Genomic DNA, 20,750 nt, shown 5'->3' with positions numbered 1-20,750 from the left:
TACATACGGTTTCTACCAGCTTTTTTAGTTTGTATATATTTTCATTGTAAATAAAGTGTAAATATAGTGTTGTCAAGTTTGCTATCTTAGTTCCAAAAATTTCGTTTATTTGAGTGACTGAACTTGAGGGGGCTAGTCAGCTAGCAAGAAAGCTGCGCACGGATGCCAAGCATTGCTGATTTAATTTTGGCGAAGCCATTTGCCAGTCTTCCTTTCGAGGAAAAAATTAAAATTAAAGAGCAGGGTAAACCAACGCCTCAAACTGACTTGAAAAAGGTAGGGAATAATACTCGTTCCTTTCAGCTCTCCTGGTACGAAAAAGTGAATTGGCTAACAGCAAGTGACCCACATCAACAACAGTAAATAGGCTACTTTAGTAATATGTCATGGATGGACCAAAAATATAGAATCTATTTAAAATGTTTATGCTGAGTATATTATATTGGAATTTATATTTTTCTGGATATGAATTAAACACAGCTACAATTTGGAAAACATTTTTAAACAAAAACACAGCCGAGACCATTTCACACTACAGACCTGGATTAAAAGTGAAGGGTTATCAAAATTGTCAATAAAACATTTCTCAGTCAAAATAAGTAAAATATAGGGAAAGTGTCACTGAATGAAATGTGTGGCACCCAGCTCTATGTTTGGTTCCCCAAGGTCAGTGCTTGTGCCTATTCCAGAACACTCTGCTGTTACTGCTGAGGTTCCTGACAAAGAGCTGCTTTCAATAATGATCAATTTTTAAACAACATGCCACAATTTTAAAATATAAAATGTTAAAATATACCCCCCCAACACCACCATCATGTATATTGGACAGTAGGCTAATGGGCCAAAAGAACCTGTTATTTCACAGTTTGTGACCCTGCCAACAATCAGCCAGATCAGAGGCAAGAGTATGGGCAAAATTGATGTGGTTTTTTTCTTTTAAAATCTGGAAATATTGTAACCGACCAGCCTCCCCTGTTTGAAAGACTACCAGCCGCCACTGTCACCAATCCCCCTAATTCTGCCCTGACAAATAGTGGAGCAATATCAGAAAGGAGTTCGACAGTGTAAAATTGCAAAGAGTTTGAACAGATCATCATCTACAGTGCATAATATCATCAAAAGATTCTGAGAATCTGGAAGAATCTCTGTGCGTAAGGGTCAAGGCCGGAAAACCATACTGGGTGCCCGTGATCTTCGGGCCCTTAGACGGCACTGCATCACATACAGGCATGCTTCTGTATTAGAAATCACAAAATGGGCTCAGGAATATTTCCAGAGAACATTATCTGTGAACACAATTCACCATGCCATCCGCCGTTGCCAGCTAAAACTCTATGAAGCCGTATCTAAATATGATCCAGAAGCGCAGACGTCTTCTCTGGGCCAAAGCTCATTTAAAATGGACTGTGGCAAAGTGGAAAACTGTTCTGTGGTCAAACGAATCAAAATTTGAAGTTCTTTATGGAAATCAGGGACGCCGTGTCATTCGGACTAAAGAGGAGAAGGACGACCCAAGTTGTTATCAGCGCTCAGTTCAGAAGCCTGCATCTCTGATGGTATGGGGTTGCATTAGTGCGTGTGGCATGGGCAGCTTACACATCTGGAAAGACACCATCAATGCTGAAAGGTATATCCAGGTTCTAGAGCAATATATGCTCCCATCCAGACGACGTCTCTTTCAGGGAAGACCTTGCATTTTCCAACATGACAATGCCAAACCACATACTGCATCAATTACAGCATCATGGCTGCGTAGAAGAAGGGTCCGGGTACTGAACTGGCCAGCCTGCAGTCCAGATCTTTCACCCATAGAAAACATTTAGCGCATCATAAAACAGAAGATACAACAAAAAAGACCCAACACAGTTGAGCAACTAGAATCCTGCATTAGACAAGAATGAGTTAACATTCCTATCCCTAAACTTGAGCAACTTGTCTCCTCAGTCCCCAGACGTTTACAGACTGTTGTAAAGAGAAAAGGGGATGTCTCACAGTGGTAAACAAGGCCTTGTCCCAACTTTTTTGAGATGTGTTGTTGTCATGAAATTTAAAATCACCTAATTTTTCTCTTTAAATGATACATTTTCTCAGTTTAAACATTTGATATGCCATCTATGTTCTATTCTGAATAAAATATGGAATTTTGAAACTTCCACATCATTGCATTCCATTTTTATTATTTACAATTTGTACTTTGTCCCAACTTTTTTGGAATCGGGGTCGTAGAACAATACTGAAGACGTCAACACTATGAAATAATATATGGAACATATATGGAAGTATGTGGTAAAAAACAATGTGTTTCAAAAAGGTTCATATTTTAGATTCTTCAGAATAGCCAGCGTTTACCTTGATGACACTTTGCACACTATTGGCATTACCTTAACCAGCTTCATGAGGTAGTCAGCTGGAATGCTTTTCAGTTAACAGGTGCCTCGTCAAAAGTTAATTAGTGGACTAGTTTTTTGCCTTTTTAATGTGTTTCAGATCAAACAGTAAATAGTAAACAGTAAATAGCCCTATTCCACAACTGTAGTAATCCATATTATGTCAAGAACTACTCAGCTAAGGAAAGAGAAACGACATCCATCATTACTTTGACATGAAGTGTCTTTTATTTAATAAAAAAAAAACAAAAAAAAAAACACTGAATTGGAAGCTGTGTCCAAACTGGTACTATACAATGCTGCTTGTTTTCTAACCACTATCGTTTCACAATATCAAAGTCAAAGTCTACTTTATTGTCAATACTGCAATATGTACAGGACATACAGAAGATTGAAATTGCATTACTCTCAAACCTATGATGCAGCAATAAACATTAAACATTAAATAAACACTAAGCGTAAAATATAGGACTAATACACACTAATCGTAAAGATTATTACGAGATATATAAAAGACAAATATAAAAGTCCCTGATACTGTTAAGCAAAGAAAACTCTTCTCTAAATTCCTCTTTCTCAGTGAACCCATGCCTAAGCTCACCATGCTTGAACGGTGGCACTTGTCTTGATGGTGAGAACAACTACACCTGCTTATGTCCAGAAGGTTATAAGGGGAAAAATTGTGAGGATAAAGAAAGCCCAGGTAACTAATCATAATAAAATAATCCAAAACATATCTGAAATTATTAAACAGATTTGACCTTGATGATATTTTAGTCTTATAAAATAGCTGTAATGTGCTTTAAGGACTGACTGTCATACTGCCCCATACTACTATCATTTCACAATATATTCTGTTCAGCAAAGTCTTCTCTAAATTCCTGTCTTTCTCAGTGAACCCATGCCTAAGCTCACCATGCTTGAACGGTGGCACTTGTCTTGATGGTGAGAACAACTACACCTGCTTATGTCCAGAAGGTTATAAGGGGGAAAATTGTGAGGATAAAGAAAGCCCAGGTAACTAATCATAATAAAATAATCCAAAACATATCTGAAATTATTAAACAGATTTGACCTTGGTGATATTTTAGTCTTATAAAATAGCTGTAATGTGCTTTAAGGACTGACTGTCATACTGCCCCATACTACTATCATTTCACAATATATTCTGTTCAGCAAAGTCTTCTCTAAATTCCTGTCTTTCTCAGTGAACCCATGCCTAAGCTCACCATGCTTGAACGGTGGCACTTGTCTTGATGGTGAGAACAACTACACCTGCTTATGTCCAGAAGGTTATAAGGGGGAAAATTGTGAGGATAAAGAAAGCCCAGGTAACTAATCATAATAAAATAATCCAAAACGTATCTGAAATTATTAAACAGATTTGACCTTGATGATACTTTACTCTTATAAAATAGCTGTAATGTGCTTTAAGGACTGACTGTCATACTGCCCCATACTACTATCATTTCACAATATATTCTGTTCAGCAAAGTCTTCTCTAAATTCCTGTCTTTCTCAGTGAACCCATGCCTAAGCTCACCATGCTTGAACGGTGGCACTTGTTTTGGTGAGAACAACTACACCTGCTTATGTCCAGAAGGTTATAAGGGGGAAAATTGTGAGGATAAAGAAAGCCCAGGTAACTAATCATAATAAAATAATCAAAACTATATCTGAAATTATTAAGCAGATTTTACCTCAGTGATATTGTACTCTTATAAAATAGCTATAATGTGCTTTAAGGACTGACTGTCATACTGCCCCATCCTACTGTTCTAACAGATCGGACAAGCATTATTCTGATTGGAGTCTTGGTACCACTTGCCATCATCATCATCATCATCATAACAACTGTATGCATCTGCAAGAAATCAAACAGGTATGTCTAGGAAACAAACAAACAAAAAATTCATTTTCACAGTTAAATATTGTCTATTATGACATTCCCCATAACAATGAAAATTAAAAGGTTGTTTATTATCTATGCATAATTCATTCAAAATGTCAATTGTAATGAGAACAGCGATCATATAGTGATTATCCTTTTCAGTACTGTGTACTCTAGCATTTGGATTTGATCTGAAATAACTATAATTTTTTAAAAAATTCTAATTTATTCCATTTGAATAATGTATATTGTAAAGAGTATAAGAATGAATATGAAATGGTGTTCTCTTCTCAGGTATAGAAAACACAGTTGTGATACCAGTAGCAGTAACAGCCTATCACTGGAAAATCAAGGTATGTGTGGTGTTTTCCAATAGAAGTTGTTTTTAATAATAGTGGAGCGGAGCCACATACTGCCATGCAAAGGCAAACTGCAGTATCTGCAGGTTGTGTCAGTGGCAAAAGATGGTCCAGTAGTGAATAGGTGACGCTATTGTACCATCTTTTGCCACCGACACAATATGCAGATACTGGAATTTGCCTTTGCACTGCAGCATACATAAGAGAATGTATTGACCTGATTTTTGATGGCTTGATGATACGACATCCGTACGTACGTGTACCACCACAGGGAACCCGATCATAAGTGCAAGGCATCATCTCATAAAGACTTGACCACCGAGCAATGAAATTTGTATCTAAGATAAATGGGTTTGTATCCAGTGCTTATTTTTAATTTGCTTTAAAAAAATAACATTGGATTATTTACAAACACATCTCATCTCATTATCTCTAGCCGTTTTATCCTGTTCTACAGGGTCGCAGGCAAGCTGGAGCCTATCCCAGCTGACTACGGGCGAAAGGCAGGGTACACCCTGGACAAGTCGCCAGGTCATCACAGGGCTTACAAACACATTTTGTGGAAAATATTCACGACAGTTTTATTAGTCCACTAGGTTGTTGAATAATTGACAGATTCAGTCATGTAAGGGCGGTAGATGGATGTAAGTGCAGGAAGAGTTTTATTGAAAGCACACTAGCAAACAAATCCAAAACGGAGACACAAGCAGAGTCAAAAAAACAGGCGGTGGTCAAGTGAGGTACAGACAGGCTATCAGAGGTAATCCAATACTCACAGTCCAAAAACACAAACAGGGTCAAAATCAGAAAAGCGTGAGAAAATACAAGGCTTGGTAACATCAGACGTAGGGTACTGAGCATATACTTTGCAAAGTCAGTGTGTTACTGAGAGTCCTTAAATGTATGCACTGTGATTGTGCTCTAGATCAGGAACAAGTGCATGGCAATTAGTCTTAAGTGTGCATGCACAGTGTAGTCTGTGGCAGTGCGCTCCTATTATTCAGGTTGATTTTGTGCCCTTGCAAATATTTTGCTCATACACTCATCAGGAGCTCTGCTTTTCGGAAGTGCATATTTTATACACACACAAACAAACACACAGGGTGGGCCAAAAGTAGGTATACACTTTATACATATCAGCACTGTATATCTACTTTTGGCCCACCCTGTGTGCGTGTGTGTGTATTATCTATCTATCTATCTATCTATCTATCTATCTATCTATCTATCTATCTATCTATCTATATATATATACACACACACGATAAGCTGGATAATTTGATTAATTGACCTAACATTTGCCAACAGATCCTCCTCCCTGTGAAGGTCTGGATAACAGGAGAAGTGTGGACAGCACCAAGTTAAACTCTTCCAATTTCTGAATCAGCCCTATGTTCTAATTAAGATATTTCATTTTGTATTTTATTGAAATATGAATGTTGCAGAGATTATCAGATGACAGAACTATTCTATAACAGTGTATACTTTTGCCAATTGTGACTTTGTTTTGTAATCATCTTTTATAACTTGTTTGTAAACCTTATTATAATTGTTAGTACAATGTGCAGTAATGCATTGACTTAATGAAGCAACATTTTTAAACAATGTATGTTGTATTTTGTTTTAAAGAAACATTACAAATGCCCTCATCCATTTATTCAGTTATTTCAAGTGCATTACCCTGCAAGTAACCATACTTTCTCACAAACTTTAAACACATTTTATGATTCCAACACTTCAAACAAGAGTAAACCTTTAAACATCAGCAATTAATCACTTGACAATTCATGAAAGATAAAACAATTGTAATAAAGTGCTTAGATGAAGGAAAAAACCCATATCATAACTGTACCAGTTGAATTCCTATGATACATCCATTCATTATCTGTAGCCACTTATCCTTTCCTATGATACAACAATAAAATAAAATATGAAACTTCTTTTTTTTTTAGCACATTTATGGATTAGTACCAAATTCAAGTCTGCTGATCCAAAGTTTGAAATAAATGGACTAAAAAGCTATTGGTTTGTTGAACATTGAAATGAGAGGAGTTCTTCCTACTGAACCCATGGCATTATAAACACATTTTTGTGCCTCATACAATAAAATAGGCCAGTCAGGTTGATCATATTTGTAGATACTGGACCACAGAGAGCTGCAAAAGAGAGCTTTTAAGCAGGTAGCATCGAGCTAAAATGTTATGGAATGCAAATAATCTCAGCTGACTGCAAACAGGTGATCACTTGATTTCCATACAAGCACTGAATTTTAATGCAAATCAAGTCTATATTCAACAGGTTAAATCTGATCAGTCCTGGAATGATTGTAATGTGAAATCAGCCAGGAGGCTTAATGTCTATCGTTGAATTATCAATACAGCCGAGAGGTATGTAAGCATCCCCCCAACCCACGTTTTTTTCCGCACACGCGTGTGTGAGACAGAGAAAATGAGGGAGTGTGCTTGTGTAAAGCAAAGCACTATGTGAAACAGGGAAAACCTCAAGCTGAATATGGCTGAAATCAAGAGAGAACATTCCATTAAATGGATAACAATCATGTAGAGAAGACAGCTGTTACGTGTATAAGTGTTGCTAATATCGAAGACTAAGCTACACTACAGCACTGTAGTTTCCATCCAAAGATTGCATAATATTTTGATTTGGCCTTTTAGAGCAGTTTTTTTTAACCATCATAATCATAGTCAGCCAAAGGGACAGTCAGAACCTAATGCTGCACTGCTTCAGAAGTTTGCATTTCAGTTTCCCAAAAACAACACTTAAGATTGAAATGTACTGTGATATATAATAGCAGCTTATATCAGGCATCAGTAAACAAAGAAAAATCCCAACAATCAAATTAAAAGGCTCAATTTAAAATAAAACACTAAAAATAAGGAAATACAAAAAAGGACTGCACTAGAGCAAAGGAATTGACGTAGCTATTAAGACTGACAAGACCATGAAAAATAAATAAATACATTTACATTCAGAAATAATTTTAAGAATTAAAAAAATAAAAGGGATTTCCACTGGTGGAGGTCATACAGTAATACAGAACAGTCAGAAAAGACTGACTTGCAAATGTTATAAACATATAAACATTCAGGCAGGTTGGGAAGCCATGGCCTAATGGTTAGAGAAGCAGCTTTAGGACCAAAAGGTTGCCAGTTCGATTACCCGGACCAATAGGAAGTGCCCTTGAGCAAGGCACCTAAACCCCAATTGCTCCCCAGGCTGCTTGTATGTTGTACGCTGCTCTGGATAAGAGCATCGGCTAAATGCCTGAAATGTAGTTCTAGTTTCATGACCCCATATGTTTCCTCAGACACTAGTCTTCACACAGTGCACTGAATTAATGACAAATAACAAATTTAAAACAAAGCCTTAAAAAGTGACTGAACTATTTCACAAATTTGTGGATTACAGCATTTGTGTGTGTTCTCATTTCACCTGCCTTTCAAAATGAAACCAATAGACAGTAGCATTTTTGAGCCTGACCTGAAAGGGATGCAGAACCTTAATGCACAGCATGTAAACAATGAATGTGTAGAAACAAATAAAAACGCACCCCTCATTTGAACACTACTAAATGACCCTGTGTCTGCTACATTACAGAAAACTTTAAACATTACACTTTTCCAGAATAAATCAGTTCAAGTTGGAAAATTAACAACTCACTACAACAAAGATTCCAGTGTGACACTTCCTATTCTTCTCAGTGATGTGTGCATGCACACGTGTACACATTTAGCTGTATGACTCCAGCACCAGTACTTTGCACTCGCGCTTGGCAATCTTGTCAAGCGATAAAATGCTCCGTTCCGGGGGGAGGTAGAGTGGCCGACCGACAGGAGAGCCGACAGGAGGAGTGATTGCACGCCGTTCCATAACACTGCCTGTCCTGCAATGAGAAGGAAGTACCAGTTTACAGTTTTAGCCTCAGAAGAAACCGTGTGGATGCTATCACATTTATATAGCTTTTGATCCATTTAAATCCCCTTTGGTTTTATTGATTTAGGCAGGTTAGAACACAGAACTTGGTAGACCAAAATAATCAGACTAATTTCAGTCTGCTTCCAAGAGAACAGTAGCAGGGTTCAATATCAGTGAGACGTGATTACTTCCTGCAGGGTCAAAAGCAAACATACTGTGTATTTTGAGTTGTGGGTCACATTGTTTTGTAGGTGTGAGCTGCTAAACTGAGACATGAGGTGCAAACTGAATCAAATGATACAGCCAAAGTGCTGCAGAAATGCCATGTGTTCTAGATATATGAAAGAACAAATAAAAAGAGAAAGTAAAAGCTGGATGTGAGCACAAAATGTTTTCAAACTAGTTAATTATCTAACCATTTATTTACCACTGGCTCCATTGTCTCAGGGCTTGGGTAATTTTTGACCAATGAATGAATGACTTTTACAAATAGGTTTTCAGCCCTATGTGCCTTTTTGCTTTGAGGTTTTTTTTTAATTATTTTATTTTGTTTAGTTATGTGCAAACAAACCAAAAAAAACTAATGAAAAAAGTACCAATTTTACTCAGATTCAGACTCAACAAACTGAGCAATAGCCATGCAAGTCCCTTACATTAATCCTGTGCACACAAGATCGGTCACCTTGCCAGTGTGTGTCCATACCTGGTAAGGTGGGATTTAGAGGGCTGTTGATGGGAGAAGGACTGTGAGCGGCCCAAGCTCAGGCTGGCCTGGTGTCGGTCTAGTATGTCTCGTACAGCAGGACTGGATGGACTGTTTTTACGCGAAAGAGGACGGGCTTCAGGGGGAGGGTTTGACACGGATGCTGTGAACTGCAGCTTGAGTTTCATGTGCTGACTCAGCTAAAGAGGGAAAAGGGATGGATAATGGAAGCAAGATAAGGTAAGGGAATGAGGACTTGCATTAGCTCTAACAAACTGAAAAAAATATTTAATCTTAGCTTCAAATGTGCATTTTGTCCACTGATTCAAAGCTAATTACTCCGTCTTCAGTTCAATCTCTCTCAAGTTTCATTCATCAGACCTTGACAGTGAGCTATTTTTGCAGCTGGAACACACATTACCTCAAAGAGGCCAGCTTTGAGGATCTGGAAGGCCACAGAAACAGAGAGAGTGCTGCCTTTGCGACAGTAACCAAGGTTACTTAGAGGAGAGTGACACACTACTGCATTTACTGCTGGGTCCTCCTTCTGCCCACGGCCTAGAGGGAACAGAGCAAAGGATGAGAAGATTCGCTATAAAATAAATGGGAAAAAATGAGGACAAGAGGTGGAGTGAAAATGAACAGTGATCTCCTGAGCCTAACCATTTTTCACACAGCCATGATGTCTAGTTTCAAACTTAACCCAGATTTTATTTCCTTCTTCCAGCTGCAGGGTGTATATTAAAAATGGCTCATAGGACAGGAAAAACCGCTGGCCCAATAAGCCTGACATAAGTTCATCTGGCATGCTAACACACAAACAAGCTGCTATAGTCACACCCAGTGCTGTCTGAACAAAATCACTCCCTGAAAATATAGCAGTAATGGAGCACACTTCACTGACATTTTTACTTCTTTAACATTTAAAATGATATACAGAGCTGCCTGCTGCATTATTAAAACATGCTTATCTTTTTCTTCTGGCTGCTCCTGATTAGGGGTCGCCACAGCAGATCTTTCATCTCTATTGCTCCCCGTCTTCTGCATCCTTCTCTACCACACCTACCACTTTCGTGTCCTCTCTCACCACATCCATCTACAACCCCGATTCCAAAAAAGTTGGGACAAAGTACAAATTGTAAATAAAACCAGAATGCAATAATTTACAAATCTCAAAAACTGATATTGTATTCACAATAGAACATAGACAACATATCAAATGTCAAAAGTGAGACATTTTGAAATTTCAGGCCAAATATTGGCTCATTTGACATTTCATGACAGCAACACATCTCAAAAAAGTTGGGACAGGGGCAATAAGAGGCTGGAAAAGTTAAAGGTACAAAAAAGGAACAGCTGGAGGACCAAACTGCAACTCATTAGGTCAACTGGCAATAGGTCATTAACATGACTGGGTATAAAAAGAGCATCTTGGAGTGGCAGCGGCTCTCAGAAGTAAAGATGGGAAGAGGATCACCAATCCCCCTAATTCTGCGCCGACAAATAGTGGAGCAATATCAGAAAGGAGTTCGACAGTGTAAAATTGCGAAGAGTTTGAACATATCATCATCTACAGTGCATAATATCATCAAAAGATTCAGAGAATCTGGAAGAATCTCTGTGCGTAAGGGTCAAGGCCGGAAAACCATACTGGGTGCCCGTGATCTTCGGGCCCTTAGACGGCACTGCATCACATACAGGCATGCTTCTGTATTGGAAATCACAAAATGGGCTCAGGAATATTTCCAGAGAACATTATCTGTGAACACAATTCACCATGCCATCCGTCGTTGCCAGCTAAAACTCTATAGTTCAAAGAAGAAGCCGTGTCTAAACATGATCCAGAAGCGCAGACGTCTTCTCTGGGCCAAGGCTCATTTAAAATGGACTGTGGCAAAGTGGAAAACTGTTCTGTGGTCAGATGAATCAAAATTTGAAGTTCTTTATGGAAATCAGGGACGCCGTGTCAATCGGACTAAAGAGGAGAAGGACGACCCAAGTTGTTATCAGCGCTCAGTTCAGAAGCCTGCATCTCTGATGGTATGGGGTTGCATTAGTGCGTGTGGCATGGGCAGCTTACACATTTGGAAAGACACCATCAATGCTGAAAGGTATATCCAGGTTCTAGAGCAACATATGCTCCCATCCAGACGACGTCTCTTTCAGGGAAGACCTTGCATTTTCCAACATGACAATGCCAAACCACATACTGCATCAATTACAGCATCATGGCTGTGTAGAAGAAGGGTCCGGGTACTGAACTGGCCAGCCTGCAGTCCAGATCTTTCACCCATAGAAAACATTTGGTGCATCATAAAACAGAAGATACGACAAAAAAGACCTAAGACAGTTGAGCAACTAGAATCCTACATTAGACAAGAATGGGTTAACATTCCTATCCCTAAACTTGAGCAACTTGTCTCCTCAGTCCCCAGACGTTTACAGACTGCTGTAAAGAGAAAATGGGATGTCTCACAGTGGTAAACATGGCCTTGTCCCAACTTTTTTGAGATGCATTGTCATGAAATTTAAAAATCACCTAATTTTTCTCTTTAAATGATACATTTTCTCAGTTTAAACATTTGATATGTCATCTATGTTCTATTCTGAATAAAATATGGAATTTTGAAACTTCCACATCATTGCATTCCGTTTTTATTTACAATTTGTACTTTGTCCCAACTTTTTTGGAATCGGGGTTGTATCTCTTCTTTGGCCTTCCTTGTTTTCGTGTGCCTGGTAACTCCATCCTCAACATTCTCCTTCCAACATGCTCTGCATCTCTTCTCAGGATGTGCCCGTACCATCTCAGTCTCATCTCTATTAGCTTAATTCCTAAGCTCTCCACATGTGCTGTCTCTCTGATCTGCTCGTTCCTTATCCTGTCCAATCTTGTCACTCCCATCGCAAACCTTAACATCCTCAACTCCGCCACCTCCAACTTTGCCTCCTGTCTCTTCGTTAAGGGTACGGTCTCCAATCCATACATCACAGCTGGTCTCACTACTGTCTTATACATCTTACCTTTCACTTTTGCTGGGACTTTCCTATCACATATGACTCCTGAAATCCTTCTCCAACCGCTCCACCCTGCCTGCACCCTCTTTCTCACCTCACTATCGCAGCCTCCATTTTCCTGCACAGTTGACCCCAGGTACTTGAATTCACCAACTTTCTTTATATCTACTCCTTGCATCTTCACTACACTCTCATCCCCATTCTCACTGATGCACATGTATTCAGTTTTGCTACTGCTCACCTTCATTCCAATGCATACCTCCATCTCTCCAAACCCAGCTCAACCTCCTTTCTACTTTCACCGCATATCACCCGCAAACATCATGTTCCATGGTGACTCTTGCCTCACTTCGTCCGTCAAGCTATCCATCACTATGGCAAACAAGAAAGGACTCAAAGCAGATCCTTGATGGAGTCCCACCTTCACCTTGAACCATTCAGTCGTTCCAACTGCACACCTCACTGCTGTTTCACTGTTCTCATACATGTCTTGCACCACTCTAATGTACTTCTCATTCACTCCACTCTTTCTCATACAATACCATAACTCATCTCTCGGCACTCTATCGTATGCCTTCTCCAGGTCTACAAACAAACACACAATGTAGCTTTCTCTGGCCTTCTCCATTATCATTCATAAAGCAAAAATTGCATCCGACGTGCTCTTCCTTGGCATAAACCCATACTGCTGTTTCACAGATTGCTACCTCTCTTCTCAATCTTGCCTCCAATACCCTTTCCCATAACTTCATGGTGTGGCTCATCAGTTTTATCCCTCTGTAATTACTTGCCTCACAGCAAGAAGGTTCCAGGTTCGAACCCAGCGGTCGGTGAGGGCCTTTCTATGTGGAGTTTGCATGTTCTCCCCATGTCTGCGTGGGTTTCCTCCAGGTGCTCCGGTTTCCCCCACAGTCCAAAGACATGCAGTTAGGTTGACGTGGGGCAGCCTTAGGCTGAGGTGCCCTTGAGCGAGGCACCTAACCCCTGACTACTCCCCAGGCACTCTGGTGTGGCTGCCCACTGCTCCGAGTGTGTGTGCGTGTGTTCACTGCTTCAGATGGGTTAAATGCAGAGGATGAATTTCACTGTGCTTGAAGTGTACATGTGACAAATAAAGGTTTCTTCTTTCTTTCTTCTTATTCTTGTATATTGGGACTAGTACACTCTTTCTCCAAGATCTTATTAAACAACCTCGTTAGGAACTCCACAGCCGTCTCACCCAAACATCTCCAAGCCTCAATCAGGATATCATCTGGTCCGACTGTTTTCCCAGTCGTCATTCTTTTCATGGCTGCCCTCACCTCATCCTTACTAACCAACTCTGCTTCCTGATTTGCTGTCTCCAATGAATCTGACCTTTTCTCTCTTGGATTCTCCTCATTTAATAAATCCTCAAAAGTACTCTTTCCACCTTCTTAATACTCTTTGTTTGCCAGCACATTTCCATCTTTCATCACTCTTACCTACTGTACATCCCTCGCTTCCCTGTTTCTCTGCCTAGCTAGTCTATACAGATCTTTCTCTCCTCCTTTGGTCTCCAGTCTTTTGTACAACTCCTGGTATGCATCTGCTTTCATCTTCGCTACCGTTCTTTTTGCCTTCTGTTTCGTCTCTCTGTATAACCACCTGCTTTCCTCATCTCTCTGATCGTCCCAATTCTTCATTGCTACCCTCTTTTCTTTTATAATTTCCTGCACTTCTTTGTTCCACCACCATGTCTCTATTAAAAAATGCCTATATCTTACCTAATTGTCTCAATATTTGGACTGATAACTTGCTTTTCACCTTAAGGTTTTTCTTGGTAACCTTTTCTTTTCATCTCATCATCTAACAGCTTCTCACCGAGAACCACTCACTTCCTTTTCTCACTTTTCACCATTCTGTTCATCTGCCTTCTGCTCCTCTCTGTTCTTTTTGTTTGCATATCATAAATCATACACTCGTTCTATATCAGTGGTTCTCAACTGCTCTTACTTTAGGATATGGCACTCACCCACTTTCAGGAATGCCTCTATCCTGGTCAGGATTGCAGTGGCGCCGGAGCCCATCCCGGGATAACAATGGGCTTGAGTTGGGAATACATCCTGGATGGGATGCTAGTCCACCACAGGGCACCATGAACACACACATTTATATGCTCATTCACATCTAGGGGTTATATATAGAGTCACCAGTATGCCTACTGGCATGTTTTCAGGAGGTTGGAAGGAAACCCATAGCTATGAGTCAGCAATACTACCAGCTAGGCTTACATAACACAGTTTAATGTTGCACTGCTAATGACAAGTTTCAGACTTGCTAGGATAAACCAGATATGACTTTTAAACACAGGAAGTTCTATACTTCAACTTTTTTCGAACTAAAAAAGTTTAACATTTTGAAGGAAGAATACATTCACAACCCAACAGATGAGAAACACCATAACTTCTTCCTTAATCCAGAATTCTATCAGCCCCCCCCCCCAATGTCCTTCCTCCTCACCCTCTGGTGTCCAGACAAGCCGTACTGCCAGGAAGTCCTGCAGGTTGTTGAGGAGTGTGTAGCGCACTCTGAAGTGCTCGTGAGCCCTTACGGCACTGGGGCAGCTCGCGGTCATGATGAAGTGAGGCCGGTCCAGTCTGATGCCAGGCACGCTGTAGTGTGTGTAGATGGAGCTGGTGAAGGGCAGCTTGGAAGTAGACCACTGGAGAACTGCTATCAGTGGCACTTCAAGACCCTGGGTCACAAACATTCCTTCAGCTCAAGAAGAGATCACAGCTGGGCTTGTTGCTATTTAAGGCATTATGCAGCAAGTACGCAAACTGTTTTACTTATTGATCTTACTATTAATCGGTTTATGGAATTAATATTAAATAATAAAATCCCAATAATAATAACAAAAAAGGCTCCATCATTATTCTCTGCACACACCTCATTAGAATCATCTTGGGCCTGGTCGCTGAGCTGCAGTTGAAAAAGGAAGTTTTGCTGCTCCAGAGCGCTGAGCATGCTGGGAAGGTGACTGGACTCACTGTCCATCCTATAGAAGGACGCCATAGCAACCTCGCCTGATTGATGGCTGCAGCAGGATGGAGATCATAAGAATAAATTATTCATACCAACCAGGGACACAGTTTACATACGCTAATCCATAGCGTATATTCAAGTTAAACACTTCAATTTTGAAGTTACACACTTCAGAGGGCCAAATCGATTAAACATGCTTATCTACTTAAAAACAATCATTTATTACACACAGAGCAATAAGCTCTTACCACACATTGTCGACCAGCAGCACGGAGCCATCAGGCATCATGGGTAAATAAGAGGCATTGAAGTTGGGCAGGATTCGAACATCATGTACACACACCTCCTCCTGTGAGCTTCCATTTAACACTGACATGCACAAACAAGATGTAACACACACAGGGAAAAAAAGGTCACAGAAAAGCACTGGACCACAATGTCCATTTATCTCAAACTGTGTAACAGCTGACTTACTCTTTATTCCATAATCACATCACAATATAAATACATGAGCAACTTTACCCTGAGCAATCTGACTCAACCTGTGTAAACATATTTTATAAAGATTCTTGGGAATGGGGCTCAGAAGGACTATTTCTATAATAATAATATGAAGATGTTTCTCTTCTCATTTCTATCAGATATTCTCAGAGGGCCTGTTTAACAGTATTACACTCCGCTTGCTTTTAGACAGGTTTTTGTTTTATAAAGAGAGTCCACTATGATATTTTGCTTGCTGTGGAAGTAATTTTATTTTACCCTGTAAATCTTGCTTTAATGCTTAGAAAATATAATTACATCTCTAAACTAGAAGTGCACTTAGTAGTGTGCATACCTCCACCAAACCACATATCAACATCAAAATCACTTGAACCTAGGACACTGCTAACGCTGTACACCAAATTTTACCAAAATCTGTTCACTACTTTTTCAGTTACATTGGAAACAGACAAAATAATAATAATAATAATAATCTCATCTCATCTCATTATCTGTAGCCGCTTTATCCTGTTCTACAGGGTCGCAGGCAAGCTGGAGCCTATCCCAACTGACTACGGGCGAAAGGCGGGGTACACCCTGGACAAGTCGCCAGGTCATCACAGGGCTGACAGACACAGACAACCATTCGCACTCACATTCACACCTACGGTCAATTTAGAGTCACCAGTTAACCTAACCTGCATGTCTTTGGACTGTGGGGGAAACCGGAGCACCCGGAGGAAACCCACACAGACACGGGGAGAACATGCAAACTCCGCACAGAAAGGTCCTTGCTGGCCATGGGGCTCGAACCCGGACCTTCTTGCTGTGAGGCGACAGCGCTAATCACTACACCACCATGCCACCCCTAATAATAATCATCCAGGATCCATATACATATCTGGAGTTGCATCAAAATCTAACTCAAGTGTTCTTTGTCGCACGGCCAACCTTTCCTCAAAATTTCATCAAAATCCGTTCACTACTTTTCGAGTTACGTTGGGAACAGACAAACAAACAGAAGTAAAAACAAAGTTGGCAGAGGTTTGCCAATTTTCAGTTCCGTTAGATCTGTTAGTCAGTACAAGTATGAGAACAAAAACCCACAAATTATCAACTATATCAAACTATATCAAATTATCAAATATAGTCAACTCTCATTCATTAGTCAGTGGCAAGCAATTTAAATTTTGGCCCAGATATGCTTCATGATAGGGCGGCACGGTGGTGTAGTGGTTAGCGCTGTCGCCTCACAGCAAGAAGGTCCAGGTTCGAGCCCCGTGGCCGGCGAGGGCCTTTCTGTGTGGAGTTTGCATGTTCTCCCCGTGTCCGCGTGGGTTTCCTCCGGGTGCTCCGGTTTCCCCCACAGTCCAAAGACATGCAGGTTAGGTTAACTGATGACTCTAAATTGACCGTAGGTGTGAATGTGAGTGTGAATGGTTGTCTATGTGTCAGCCCTGTGATGACCTGGCGACTTGTCCAGGGTGTACCCCGCCTTTCGCCCATAGTCAGCTGGGATAGGCTCCAGCTTGCCCGTGACCCTGTAGGACAGGATAAAGCAGCTAGAGACAATGAGATGAGATGAGATGAGATATGCTTCATGATGTGCCACGGCTCTTTTAAATAAATAAATAAATAAATAAATAAATATATATATATATATATATATATATATACACACACTACAAATGCCCCAAACCCTAATTCTGTTAACTTGCATCAATGAGCTCTAATGAGACTTTTAAACTTCATTTCACTTTAAAAATAAGTGACATTTGATTGTGTATTATGCCCCATTATAAAGAAATAGAAAAATCAACAATCTATTATTTTTGTACATTTTGCCAAAATATGTAAAGGAATGCATATATGGAACAGCAATTTCACATTTGATAAACCAGATATAGCCAAGTATATTTTATAAACCAAAAACAGGTTTCACCTTAATCAGCATCACAATGGATGCAATTATTAAAGTGCTGCCGAAAAGATTGGGGTTTTTTTTCCATTAATAACAGAACATAATATGGTAATAAGCTTTCCAAAATACCTTTAAGTACAGTCAGGTGCTTCCCAGACACAGTCATCTGCTGACACTTGACTGTGGGTGGAGGAAGGACGTTTAGTGTGGTGCTGACTGAAAGTGGGGGGGAAAAAAAGGGATAAAATGGATTGTCTTCATTACAGTTACAAGTCAATACATTTTGAACCTTATTCTGCAAAATGCCCATCAGTTTTTGAAATAAATGAGAACAATTAAAAATGAATTAAGCTGAACCCAATGGTACTGGCTTACAAATCAGTCCATTTAAAATAGAAAGAAGACAAACAGAACAGATAAATCAAAGAAGGAAACAACAGTAACAATGACTAAAATTGGAGGTGTATTATGTGGCATAATTCTTGACTTCTGATCAGGAAAAACCCAAAGAAAACTCAACTGAGAATTCCTACTCAGGAACTCTGGGTGTTCTCCTGAACTCTGAGTGGCGTCAAATCAACATGGTTGCTCAGAGCAACAGCAGTAAACAGAGTAGCACTTCTTATCTTTAAATGAATTAGGCTGTATATACAGGTATTTGTTTAAGGTCAATCAACATAAAGACATGTATAAGCTTGGTAAATCTAGACATACAGTTCACTGATTTGAGGATGAAAATATACATCAAATATCAGTTAGCTGGCTAGCTTATTACTATAAAAAGAGAACATGAAGTGTCTATGTTTTCTCCAGTTTTAACTCGAATGCACAGGGGATGAAAATGATGTCATTCTGAGCTCTGACTTCCCAGTTCTGTGATGTCAATGCAGCATTAGAAACTGAACACGTGATGTGTTGCCTGGTTTTCCTGAGATCAATAGAAAAGTGAGTACTTACCTTGGGCTTTGAAGGTGTTGAGGTCCTGGCGGAAGGTTTGGCACGGGCTCTTCTGCTGAAGAATGCTGAGGTAGCCATGTTCCTGGATCTCAGCCTTCTCCTCCTCCTGTTTCCATACAGTCACAATAATCTGGGCGCAGACAATGTAAAATATATCTACACGTCCGGACCCAAAAGTAACATTTATATTTTTTTCAGGTCAGTCATTGTGAGAAGGTATACGTATACAACAACAATAAAACCTTGGGTTTTTTTTTTTATTATTTTGGTTAAAATGCAGGACTAACAGCACTAACCATAGCTCAACTTAGTCATAGTGATTTATGATACCAGCACTTTTCTGTTTTCATGATCTGATCTCAAAGAATTTTAGGTAGCATTTACATGCAAGTGATTTCTCCATTATTAAATCCATATACGTGTGGCAGTCTACAAAAACAGGTCAGATGTCATTGTGGCTGAATTCTGCCATGCGGACAAAAAAAGTTTTGACCACAATAAAGTTTTTTTTTCCTGCCAATAATACTGTTTGACAACTCTACTTCAGGAAACTATAAATATATTTCACCAAAACAACATGGAAATACTTTAAATAGTTACACGTCATAACGAAATGGACACAAGCCTAATGAATTCGTTTCATGATCCGGTATCAGCTGTCAAAATATCTGAGATGCTCCTGCATCACCACATCATCAAAACAGAGAGGAGTGCTTACAAACTCTGCACAGATGACAGAGATCAAAGTTCATAAAATGTTTAAATTACCTAATAAAAACATTAACAACAAGAAATTTAACAAAAAAATTATTGAATAAATGAGCAATCATCATTATTATAGAACTAATGTCACTAGAGCAGGGATGAGAATGAAAAATATTTAAAAAGTCTGAAAAAAACAGAGCGGGGCCCATGGCCCAGGGGGGCGGGGCCCAGGGGGGCAGGGCCCAGGGGGGCAGGGCCCAGGGGCTAATGATTTTTGTGGCTATATTTTTTTTTTTTAACCCCAAAACCATTAATTTTATCAGCAAAAAGTTGCAATTTATTTTGAAATAAATTCCCCTTCTTGGTGGACTCCCAGGTGAAAATGATTAATATGGTACAAGAGACTTGTTTTTAATCAATTCACATTTGATGATTTCAAAAAATCAATGCACCTTTTAATATAAACGAGCTCTACAGTATTATATTTATGCATTTTTGCTATTCATGTCTTTGAATACTCTAATCCTTTACAATGAAGTGCAAACCAGAAAAAAGTTCTATCATATAATTCTCTTAAGCTTTCTTCTGATGTTATCATGGTAGCAGGAGGTCTTGCATATTAAGCAGGCAACGTTCAACATCACTCATCACTTCCCTTTCAACTGTTGTGTGTACTAACTAGGTTTTATCTGGACAGGATGTTGTGTAATGTAATACAGATACCATATGGTCAATTTGAAGATCAAGATGGTGATTTTGAGTTAAAGAACAGGCATGTACAATGGGCATTACATATTGGAAAAATTTTTTAAATCAAAAACTATAAGTTCATCTTGGCCTAAAAAATTTGGGCAGACGCTCCCACACGGCACATGCCAGCAATTCCCCCTCCATCCCCCTATGAAATGAGCAATAAGGAGGAGAGTTATACACGGTATCATACCTAAAATTTTATCAGAAATATAGATACGATACTATGATTCTCCCCAACATGCTACATTAGATAAGCTAACCCCATTTATAAAAGATACACACTTATATATGACGTGTATTTGATATATATGATGTATATTCATACATTGTTACTTTACGGAAATCTTCAATAAGTTTGGTCTTTTCATGCCAGCCTGTTGTAGACCTAAATATAATGCACATGAAATGACACTCCTCACCTCAACATGTCCTTTACAATCATTTAAGCCGCCATGGGCAATGCTGAAATCACTGCTGCAAACAGTACATCGCGCGAAACTGTCATTATTGTTGACCCTTATTAGACAGGGATATTATTATTAGACAGGGATATTATTATTAAACAGGGATATTATTAGACAGGGGCGGCACGGTGGTGTAGTGGTTAGCGCTGTCGCCTCACAGCAAGAAGGTCCGG

The 20,750-nt window shown here is 39.5% G+C and overlaps 2 protein-coding genes across 3 annotated transcripts in view; one reads left to right on the top strand and one right to left on the bottom strand.

The window, feature by feature from the left end:
• The window catches only part of zanl (zonadhesin, like), a 120,818-nt gene extending 114,621 nt beyond the window's left edge, over positions 1–6,197 (top strand). The window contains 4 exon segments of the mRNA XM_060919399.1: positions 2,968–3,090; positions 4,173–4,269; positions 4,573–4,631; positions 5,946–6,197. Of these exon segments, the coding sequence (XP_060775382.1) occupies positions 2,968–3,090; positions 4,173–4,269; positions 4,573–4,631; positions 5,946–6,019 (353 nt within the window). The 3' untranslated portion in view covers positions 6,020–6,197.
• The window catches only part of trappc14 (trafficking protein particle complex subunit 14), a 39,495-nt gene continuing 24,027 nt past the window's right edge, over positions 5,283–20,750 (bottom strand). The window contains exons 3-10 of one of the 2 annotated variants that reach the window (XM_060935694.1): positions 18,656–18,785; positions 17,828–17,914; positions 15,546–15,666; positions 15,202–15,349; positions 14,773–15,007; positions 9,695–9,831; positions 9,274–9,473; positions 5,283–8,538 (exon numbers count right to left, since the gene is read on the bottom strand). In XM_060935694.1, the coding sequence (XP_060791677.1) occupies positions 8,385–8,538; positions 9,274–9,473; positions 9,695–9,831; positions 14,773–15,007; positions 15,202–15,349; positions 15,546–15,666; positions 17,828–17,914; positions 18,656–18,785 (1,212 nt within the window). In that variant the 3' untranslated portion in view covers positions 5,283–8,384. Of the gene's footprint in view, positions 8,539–9,273; positions 9,474–9,694; positions 10,370–14,772; positions 15,008–15,201; positions 15,350–15,545; positions 15,667–17,827; positions 17,915–18,655; positions 18,786–20,750 lie in introns of those variants that run through there. The other variant, XM_060935704.1, reaches the window with a different exon arrangement.

This window comes from Neoarius graeffei, chromosome 1 (genome assembly GCF_027579695.1).
Source record: "Neoarius graeffei isolate fNeoGra1 chromosome 1, fNeoGra1.pri, whole genome shotgun sequence".
NCBI classification, from domain to species: domain Eukaryota; kingdom Metazoa; phylum Chordata; class Actinopteri; order Siluriformes; family Ariidae; genus Neoarius; species Neoarius graeffei.
Note: the sequence above shows the minus strand (reverse complement) of the source record. Positions and strands in the feature narration are given on the sequence as shown.